Here is a 10,861-nt window from a genome sequence, read left to right on the forward strand (position 1 = left end):
TTAAAATATTCACTTTATTGGATCAATTTTATTTTATGGTCCTTTCAAAGAAACTGAGGCACACATATGGAGTACTTTCTGGGATGGAAAGAAATTCTGCGTAAAGGATATTGTTTACTTAGCCACTTCCCTCCGGAGAGATGCTGTTTGGCCTGCCCTGCCACTGTATCTCAGAAAGGCAAAAGTTAGAATCGCTACCCGATGTTCCCCCCCAAACTCCCTCCGTCCGGTAGATCTAATTGGAAGTGGCAGATCTAGAACTGACAAGCAGTGAGATTACACTTCGAGCCAACTCCTTTGAACCACGTTGAAAAGGACTGCATGAGCGAAAAAGTCGAGGTAAAACGGTTCCTTTTCCGGAAATATTTATTTTGACTTCACCTGGTGTCTTGCGGAGCCAAATCACCTAAATTGTTTTGCAACCAATAGGACGTCCTCAGAGAGGGCCTGTCTCTGCGCCCTACGTGAGCGCTCGGCAGATTGGGTGTCATTCCCAAATAAGAAGTTTCTAGCATCACCTCTAGAAGTACGACGACGGGTTATACTCTGTTCACCTTCCTCCTCCAGAGAGCAGCCCAGTGCTCTTCCAATGGAGGAGGTAGAAAGTGTTTGCACGCTGGTGGAGACGCTGCGTGCGGCGAGGCGGAGGTTTTTGAAGTTGGGGGTATCCCCCCTTCCATCTTTTGTCCCGGGGTGGGGGGGTTCCCAGCCCCCACCCACCCCGCTCCCTCCGGCCGCGTGCCGGCGCACGGTCTCCGAAAGGAGCGTCATGGGAACGCGGGGCGCTGCGCGCGCAGGCCCAGCGCAAACTTTCTGCAAGTGCAACTTGGGCATCCCGCTGGAAGGCGGGGACGCAGGGCTCCAGGGGAGGAGGGGGCGCGAAGCGAAAGCGAAGGCGGCGGCGAGCACGGGGGCGGATCCCCGCTGGGCCGGAGGCCTGAACGGGAGCCAATCCGGCAGCCGTGGCTGCTGCCAATCACGCTGTTCCCTCCAATCCCACCCGTGCCATTTCCAAAATCTCGGTCCCACTGTGCAGCTCAAATGTGGTGTTGGCTCTGCCAATCGCTGGAGGACAGAGTGGGAACAGGAATAAGCAGAGTTAGGAGGCCAGGACAAAGAAGTTAAAGAGAGCCTAATATATACATGTTTTTGAAGGTGGGCAGAGGGAAAAAAAAGTCCCCCCAGTGAGGGTCTGTGGGTCTGATTGTGTAGTTCTGATGGAGCCCCCTTTGAGCAAGAGGAACCCGCCAGCGCTGAGATTAGCGGATTTGGCAACGGCTCAGGCCAGGCCGCTTCAGAATATGACAGGCTTCCCGGCGCTGGCCAGCCCGCCCGCCCACTCCCAAGGCCGCGCCACAGCCACGCACCTCCGCCCTCGGGACCTGAGCGCTGACCCCGGCGTGGCCATCACTCCGCTCGGACCCGAGCACATGGCTCAGGCGAGCGCGCTCGGCCTCAGCTCTCCCTCCCAGGCTCTCCCCGCACAGCCCGAGGCGCCGGCGGCCGCCGCCCGTACTGCAGCCTCGGACACGCACCCCGGCGCCTGCACCTACCCGGGTGGCGGGGGCAGCAGCCGCGCGCAGCCCTCCGCGCCCCCGCCCCCAGCCCCTCCTCTTCCTCCCTCCCCTTCGCCCCCTCCCCCTCCTTCTCCTCCTCCCCCTCCCCCTCCTCCTGCCCTCTCGGGCTACACCACCACCGACAGTGGCGGCGGCGGCAGCAGCGGCAAAGGCCACAGCAGGGACTTCGTCCTCCGGAGGGACCTTTTCGCCACGGCCCCCGCGGCGGCCATGCACGGGGTCCCGCTCGGAGGGGAGCAGCGGTCTGGCACGGGCTCCCCCCAGCACTCGGCCCCGCCTCCCCACTCGGCCGGCATGTTCATCTCGGCCAGCGGCACCTACGCGGGCCCGGACAGCAGCGGCGGCGGGGGCCCGGCGCTCTTCCCTGCGCTGCACGACGCTCCGGGAGCCCCCGGCGGCCACCCGCACCCGCTCAACGGCCAGATGCGCCTGGGGCTGGCGGCGGCAGCGGCAGCCGCGGCAGCTGAGCTGTACGGCCGCACCGAGCCGCCCTTCGCGCCGCGCTCCGGGGATGCGCACTACGGGGCGGTGGCGGCCGCTGCAGCCGCCGCCCTGCACGGCTACGGAGCCGTGAACTTAAACCTGAACCTGGCGGCCGCGGCTGCTGCCGCGGCGGCCGGGCCGGGCCCCCACCTGCAGCACCACGCGCCGCCCCCGGCGCCGCCGCCGCCGCCGGCGCCCGCGCAGCACCCGCACCAGCACCACCCCCACCTCCCAGGGGCGGCCGGGGCCTTCCTGCGCTACATGCGGCAGCCAATCAAGCAGGAGCTCATCTGCAAGTGGATCGACCCCGAAGAGCTGGCCGGGCCGCCGCCGCCGCCGCCGCCGCCGCCGCCGCCACCGCCCCCGGCCGGCGGCGCCAAGCCCTGCTCCAAAACTTTCGGCACCATGCACGAGCTGGTGAACCACGTCACCGTGGAGCACGTGGGCGGCCCCGAGCAGAGCAACCACGTCTGCTTCTGGGAGGACTGTCCGCGCGAGGGCAAGCCCTTCAAGGCCAAATACAAGCTCATCAACCACATCCGCGTGCACACGGGCGAGAAGCCCTTCCCCTGCCCGTTCCCGGGCTGCGGCAAGGTCTTCGCGCGCTCCGAGAACCTCAAGATCCACAAGCGCACTCATACAGGTGGGTGTCTGTCCCCGGCCGCGCCGCCGCCGCCGCCTCCCGCGCCGCCGCCGCTTCCGCCGCTGCTTCTCCTCCTCCTCCTCCTCTTGCTCGCCTTAAATTTTCCCTACTTCTGCTGCTTCTCTTCGCATACGTATAACCCGGACATGTGACTTCTTTTTTTTCTCTCCCCCCCTTTTTTTTTCTATGAATAAGTAATTCGATAGCACACACAGGCCCCGCGCTGGGTTCCCACACGGTGGAGTCTCCAGCGCGTCCACAGCCCCTTCGCCGGGACCGGCAACGCGCTCCAGCCGCCGCCGCCGCCGCCCCGGAGCAGAAGCAGCAGCAGTCGGAGCAGGAAGGCGCCCAGGACGGTCGGCAGCCCACGTTCGCCCGGCCCCGGGAACTTGGGGAGGGCGCTGGGGAAGGAGGGCTGGAGCCGAAGCCGCCCCGGTGGCTCTTCCCTCCGCACCCGGTGGCGGACCCCGCGCGGTCGCCGTACGCGGAAGAGCAGGCGTGCAAGGGGGCACGTGGGATTCACTCCGGTATTGGGGCCACTAGGCCAGGCTCGGTGTGGCCCTAACAGGAGGGGAGGGGTTCGGGGTCTCCGGGGCGTGGTGCGAAATGCCAAAGGAATGCGCCTTTGGGCAGCACCCCCCCCCCGGCCTTCTACACACACAGACACACTCACGCACCCCACAGGTGCCTCTTCACGTGCACACGCCCGCAGACAACTTCACACATCTGCGTCTCAGACTGCCCACCTCTGCCGCATTCCGGGAACACCCGTCTGCTCTGACACCCTCATCTTCCACCTGCCCCTGTACTTAGGCACACTCATACGCACCCATGCGCCAGCACACAGCTCTGTCACACATTCACACGTGTCCTAGAAGCTGCTCGAGAAATTTACTCTGTCCTTTCAAAAAAGGCCCTCGGTGGAGGAGGACTGGGTGAGCCCAGTCTCCTGCCGTCGTTGGTGCCTGCCCCCCCCAGGAACGTGGGGGCCGCCCCCGGCGCGGTGGCGACCCCTCCCATCCCAGCTCCCCACCCTACCCACCCCCCAGGGGGGGCGGCTGCGGCGTGGGACCGTGGGGTGTTTCCTGTGCGGCGTGTGCCTCGGTGGAACGGGTGAGCGGGTTGGTGGGGAGCGCTGGTGAGCGCGAGCAGTCGGGATTTATAGGGACAGACAATATTACCCCTCGGAGGACACTTAAGTAACTGGAGTTTACATTCAGTAATTACTTAGCTGATTTATCGGCGCTGGGCGGCGAGGAGGCAGCCGCCGCGCGTGGGCCCAACGCCTGGCTGGCAGCCGGGGCCGGGGGCACCGGGGGCTCCTGGGGGGAGGCCGGGGCAGGGCGGCCAAGGGGGCCCGGGGCCTGGCGCCTGTCGGCCAACGCCCGGCCGCCGCGTGGGGACCGATGATGGCCTGGGAGGAAGTCTCCCCTGGAGCTGCCGTGGCCGGCCGCGTTCTTCTGGTCGGGGCAGACCGCCCTCAAGAGTTCTCCAAAAGGAAACTCCCCCTGAGGCTCTTGGAAAACCTCCCCGGCCCGCTGAGCCCGCGGCCCGCCCCCGTGGCCGGCGCTCGCCGCCAGGGCAGGGACCCGGGGCCGGGACGGCGGGGCGCGCGGGGCAGGGGGCGAGGCTTTCCGCAGCGCGCTCCCCTGCGGGCGCCCTGAAAGCTGAGCCTGCGCCCTCGGGCCTCCCGCCTTTCCAGGCCTCCGAGGGCGCGGACGTTGCCTTCGCGGCGGCAGGAGCTGCTGGCGCGGGAGCAGCGCCGGCTCCCAGGTCGGCCCTGCGGTCGGAGGCCCCCGGGGAGGGGCGCGCGCGGCGGGCGGAGATCCGGGACGCCGGGACGCCGGGCCCGGGCCGGGGGTGCACCGCCAGCCCGGCTCCCCGGGGCCGCGTGGTTCTCCGGGCCCTCACGGTCGTGCTCCAGCCCGCGCCTGGGCGTTTTGGCGGCCCTGCCGCTTAGCCCCGGGGCGCTGTGTGCGGAGAAGGGCCATCCGGGCACTCTCCCTTTTGGGGGTTATCCGAGATTCCGGAACAGATTGATCAAAGGGAGTCCTCCCCCGGTCGCTCCCGAAGGCCCATTTCCTGGCCCACGTGCCCCCAGTTCGGTTTGTAGCCTTCCTCCGGGCCGGACTCGAGTTCTGCCTGGGAGAGGCAACTGGTAGACCTGAGGGTGTCTCACGTAGCGCCCCTTACTCCCTCAGACTCTGCAAGGAGCTGAGTTCTGATTGACCCCTCTGTCCGCATCTGAAATGTAAACACTGGGGTCTCACCCTCTCCAGTTAGCTAGAATTTGCTCACTGCCCTCTTAGGCCCCCTGAATAAATCAGGCAATTCTTTCATCCTCACTTTTCCCCCCACTTTTTCCCCCTGCTTCTACTTTCTTCCTCTACCTCTCCTCTGGCCCTCCTTTTCTACTCCTCCCCCCCCCCCCCCATTCCATATCTCCCTTCACTGGGCCTAATTCTCTTTATCGTGGGCAGTGGCAGGGCAGCAGTGTCTAAGCTGTGTGTGTTCTTCACAACCCGGGATATATAGCCAGCCTAGAAAACAACACTGCACATTTACATAGGGTGAATAAAACCACTTAGGCCTACCAATTGAAGAAAGGCTGATGATGACAATTTTTGAAATTATGTTGTATTAAATTAGTATTATCTTCGAGTTAAAGTAGAACACAAGTCAGGACAGATAACTGATGTTTTGATAAAAAACAATTAACGTTTTTTGTTGTTGCAGCTCATCTGCAGAGAAGGTTGTGATTATTGTGTTTTGTTGTGTTTTTCTCCTCTCTGGATCAGTGCAGGACCTATATTTGAGTAATATCTAATTTCATGTTTAAACAGTCTTTCTAGGTAGGATAAGTAATATTGCAGCCATCTGAATACTTTCAGATTGTGTTAATATGCTCTGGCATTGAAGCAGTTATCATTGGTGAAATTAAAAAAAACACCGAAAACCCTGCACTGAAATATTTGCAGAAGAAAATTCACCACAAAAATTTATATACGCTAAGCTGTTTTAGAAGTTGTTCGTTTTTTTTAAAAATATATTATCCCAAACCAAGGAAAAAGCCATACCTCGCAAGCCACCAGTAGCTGCGGTAATGTAGAGAAATTCAACTTTATTTTTTAAAATCCTGTAAATATGAGGGAAATATTATTAAACAGTAATATGTATGAGATGACTTGTTCAATCATTACTCAAATACATCAAGTTCATAGATACTTAGTGAGAGGGAAAATTCATACTGTTACCTGCAGTCTTCCTTTTTTCCTTTTTAATACCAATATATGGTGGCTGAATTTCTAGTTGTCTTATTAAGCATTTCCGCTTCCTGCTCTAGGGGCCTTGTGTTTAAAGACACTGTGTTCCTGGGGTGGTTAGAGCAGCTTCAAGGGGCAGTGGGCCAAAGACTGGTCCTTTTTCTGACTATTAAATAAGGTAGGAAGCTGTCAGCATCTGTTCCTGCAGGGCATCAGGTATGGGCTTGGTTCTGGTGGAGGTTTCTTATTAACATGCTAAGGTTCTATTCCAGAGGCTCTCAATTGCCCTGCAAGTTGGGAGGGAAGGTGGTAGAATGAAGAGGCCGTCAGCCTAGTCTCTGCCCTGCCAGGCTTATACAAAATCTAGTGATGGGATTGTGTGTTTCACAGGTGCCTTTGTTTCTGAAGAGAATGATATTTTGCGTTATTTCATTTCTTTTCCAATCGGTAGAATCCTGGGGCCGTTCTGACACAAAATGCCATTATTGTAATTTTATGGCACTACCCCCACTTCACTTTTAATTTAGTGGATGTGCTTACTTTTTTTTTTTTTTTTTTTTTTTTAATATCCTTCACTCAAGCTGTAGCTTTAGAAGAATCATTTTATCAGCATTTATTTTGACAGGGGATCTGCTTGTGTTTTTGCAGGTACAGACCCTGAGGGCAGTGAGGATCGGTTATTTGGGTACTTGTAGGGTTTCAGTGTGGCTTCTTGGACCAAGAGTTCAAAGCACACTGGCTGGTTCAACACTCTGGCTCTCCTGCCCCTGAGCCCTGTGGTAACCCAGGGACTGACAGGCCCATCCCTGGAGTATCCCTTCCCCTTTGCCTTCTGGAACATAGGGATTAGGAAGAGAAGCCAGGCCTGGGGTTGGTCTTCAAGAGAATGGGAAGATGCATTCACATTTCTGCTCCAGGATTTCTCTTATCAAGTGAGGGGTCTCTGAAAAGCAATTGTTGACCTTCCCTCCATTTTGTTGCAGGGGAAAAGCCTTTCAAATGTGAATTTGATGGCTGTGACAGGAAGTTTGCCAACAGCAGTGATCGGAAGAAGCATTCCCATGTCCATACCAGCGACAAGCCCTATTACTGCAAGATCCGAGGCTGTGACAAGTCCTACACTCACCCCAGCTCTCTGAGGAAACACATGAAGATTCATTGCAAGTCCCCACCACCTTCTCCAGGAGCCCTTGGTTACTCATCAGTGGGGACTCCAGTGGGTGCCCCCGTTTCTCCTGTGCTGGACCCAACCAGGAGTCGCTCGAGCACTCTATCCCCTCAGGTGACCAACCTCAATGAGTGGTACGTTTGCCAGGCCAGTGGAGCCCCCAGCCACCTTCACACACCTTCCAGTAATGGAACCACTTCGGAGTCTGAAGATGAGGAGATATATGGGAACTCTGAAGTTGCACGGACGATACATTAGAATTTACTAGTCATAATAAAAATAAGTCATAAGTGGGAGTCCTTGGACCATATCCTAACCTGGGACAATGCCGAGCCTGAGACAAACCCTTGACTCAGACTTGCCACCGGGTCTAATTAGCCCTATTTATTCAGTATGAAACCCTATGGTGTTTGTACATTTAATTAATTTAATTAAGATATTTGGGCTTTTTTTTTTTTCCTTAGAAAACAAACAAAAAACCAACCAAGCTGGACTTGTATGTTGCAGGGGGACAGGGCTAGGAGCAAAATGTACCAAGGGTTAATCGAGATACACACTGCCAATGCAATATATGTATACTTTGAGAGGAGTGAGAAAAAGCTTGAAGTCAACTCCACAGAGCAACAAGGCCCTCTGCATTTCCTGCAGTGCCTCCAGAATGCCTTTAACACCATAACGTGGGCTTCTTTAGAGCCCCCTTGCCTCCTCCTTGGGCCCGAATTCCAAAAAAAGGCCCCTTGATTGTAAACCACACACTTGCTGCATTGCCAACAGATCTTAGACTGTACATGTGTCCAAAAATATTTGTAAAAACCCTTTAAGTTCTAATAATTGTAATTTTAAATTTCCACTCTTTTCTTACTGATCTCATCCTAACACACTATTTTTATACAGGATTATTTCCTTGGTACCCCGCTTGTATGATTTAAAACGAAAAAGATGCAGCAGCCTTAAGACGTCTCCATTTATTGTGCTACTGTGATTGTTTCAGCAAAAGTGGAGAACAGAAAAGGCTGCTGTGTAGACAACTGTGAAACTGTGATATTTTGTGAAATAGAAGAAATTCAAGTGCTTTCCTTTCCTCTCTCTTTTTTTTAATCTGAAATCTCAGATGCTGCCTCTTTACTGTGTGCAAACTTCTCGTGTAATAAAGAGATAAGTCTTAGATAAGTTTTTGGGGATGCCAAAATTAACAGGCAAGTCTAAGGAGGTGTGATGTTGGCAACATGCCTATTTTTGGGAAAAGCTGTTGTTTTTAAAACAGGCCAAGCCCTCTTTTATACTGTTGTATCAGCCTTTTAAAAAAGTGTTTATTTTTCAATGCCCGAAACTGCATTTTTCATGAGTTTTTTCCCACCTGAGCACTGAGCACACGCAACTGGATCCCATTTAAAAATGACAGTGTGTGAAGTGTATGATTTACATTAAAAGAGGGGAGGGAGTTGCTATACATATTAAAATTTTTTAAGGGTTTATAGTTACCACCAAACATTGTTGAATGTGTGACCTTTGCCAGAGCTGTCATGCTAGGATAAAAAAGGTCAAGGACCTAGGACAATAACTCTTAGTCAATTTATTTTCAGTTCGTGCAACACATCTCATGCAAAATATAGCTCATCATAAACATCTTACAAATATACTAAAGAGCACTAATTTATCCTCAGAGACCCTGAAGACACCCCCTCCCCAGGGTTTGTAGAAATTTGTTTTGTGTGCTGTGAGTGGTTGATGTAGTCTTGTCATTGTTAATAACTTGTATGTGAACACTATTATTTGTACAGTTGAATTAATTTATTTTCAGACATCATCCTTTGTTTTTCCTGGAAGAGTTCAAAGCACACCAAAGAATTATATTATACATTTTGGTGAAGGATTGTTTATGACACACGGTTTATTTAAAAAAAAAAAAAGGAAAGAAAATGGGGGAATATATTTTTAAGCTTACTTGAATGAACAACGTAATGTGAAAACCAGGACTCTTCCTGCATGTCTTTTTTGCATTGTGTTGACAAGATTCTATATAGTTTATAGATATATTATATTACTAGTACAGTGCATGGTGCTGTCACTTTGAAAGCCTTTCAATGTTGTCTTCAGATTGTTACAGTGAATATGAAACATGCAGACCCTCCTTTATAAAGAAAAAGACCATAAAACTTGAATATAAAATAATTCTACATTTTTAAAGTTTATTTGATTTTCATATTATTCACTTTCAAAGCTCTTTCAAATGGATAAAATAGGTATGAACTTTGGGGGGATAATTTATGTATCGTAAACTTATTAGAACAAAATATTCCTGATTTATAATGAGTTGTTTTATTTATACAACTTTTTCAATGGTAGTTTGCACTATTCTTTATTATGCTACAGGTTTATTTATTATGAAACAAAGGAATATGTATTTTATGTATTTTGCCATGCATAGGTTTACTCTGCCACAGATTTATTGGTTCCTGATACACCTAAAATAAAAACTTAAAATGTGTACCTCCAATAGAAAGAAAGCAAGAATGATTATGAAGTAAAAAATTTAATAAAGGTATTCTTCCTATGTATTGCTTATGTTTTACCTAATGGCATTTTTCTGCCATTCTTTTACAAACAGAACAGGTTGCTGACTAGTGAACATTGGGTTCTCTTGAGCTCTTTATTCTTAGCCTCTCCCAAGCAATAAAATATTTTTACAGCTTGGTTTAATTTACAATCTAATCTAGAAAATACAATGTACTTATGAATACTAAGCCCTATAGATTGCGTGTAACACTAGCATAAGTCTTAGGGGTTACTGCGTCCATTTGTTAATATCCTTAGTGATCATAATCAGTGAAAATCTGGTAAGTGAATTTGAGCATTTCTTTGGTGCCTAGCTTCTGACGTAAAAGGGTAAAAAGACTGAGGAAAAGCTAGAGGGACAGTGATAGGTTACCAGACAAGAAGGTGAAATCAGGAGCTGGCATGGGTGTGGGGTTAAAAACACCTGGTGAAGGAATAGTGGGCATCAGATACCTCTTCCCATCAGGTATTGGGGAAGGGGGGAGGGCAGGCAGCATCCAGTTGGATTGTGGTTATTTGCAAGTTGAGCTGATCTAGGAAGCCTAGCTCAGCTTTTTTAGTAGGCATGTCTTAGCTAGAAATTAGATTCAATGGCAACAAAATATCCAAGTAGCTCAAACTGATGTAATTGGCTGTCCACTTGATCCTCTGCTTGTTTTTCGGTTAGCTGATACAAAAGGGATAAAAGGCAAATAGTTTAAAAAAAAAAAAAGAAGAAGAAAACAATTGGTAGTAATGTCAACAAGCAGTTCTCCATAAGGTTATGGCGGTTTTTAAAAGATTTGTTAAATGTAGTAAAGGTGAAACACGTTGCAAAGAGTTGTTTTAAGCCAGAAGACAATAACCACCACACGAAGGAGAAAAACACTCATAGCTGAGGGCCCCAATCAATGGGAAAACTTATAGCTCTCTAATGAAGTTTCTCGTGAAAGGGGTGACACAAAGCCACCAAGACATGAATCATTCATGGGAAATATAAAAGATAAAAGATATCTGACAATGAGCAGAACCTTGTATAGAGTGTATAAAACAAGTTTCCCCTTCTTATTTTCTGCTTTAAAACGCACAATCTCCCACTCCCAGAGTTCTCTGTCCAGTCTATAGAGTTAAAATTGACCACTGCTCGTCCTGCGCCACTTCAAAGTAATTTAGTCCAGAACGGAAGGCTTGG

General features: G+C 51.7%; 1 protein-coding gene across 1 annotated transcript; it reads left to right on the plus strand.

Moving 5' to 3' along the window:
* Positions 1 to 1,178: 1,178 nt before the first annotated feature.
* ZIC5 (Zic family member 5) lies at positions 1,179 to 9,320 on the plus strand. Its single transcript, XM_041731219.1, has 2 exons — positions 1,179 to 2,703; positions 6,950 to 9,320. Exons 1-2 carry the CDS (start codon positions 1,218 to 1,220, stop codon positions 7,390 to 7,392), a joined length of 1,929 nt encoding a protein of 642 aa, XP_041587153.1. The 5' UTR covers positions 1,179 to 1,217; the 3' UTR covers positions 7,393 to 9,320.
* The last annotated feature ends 1,541 nt before the right edge of the window (positions 9,321 to 10,861 follow it).

This window comes from Vulpes lagopus, chromosome 16 (assembly GCF_018345385.1).
Source record: "Vulpes lagopus strain Blue_001 chromosome 16, ASM1834538v1, whole genome shotgun sequence".
Taxonomy (NCBI): Eukaryota; Metazoa; Chordata; class Mammalia; order Carnivora; family Canidae; genus Vulpes; species Vulpes lagopus.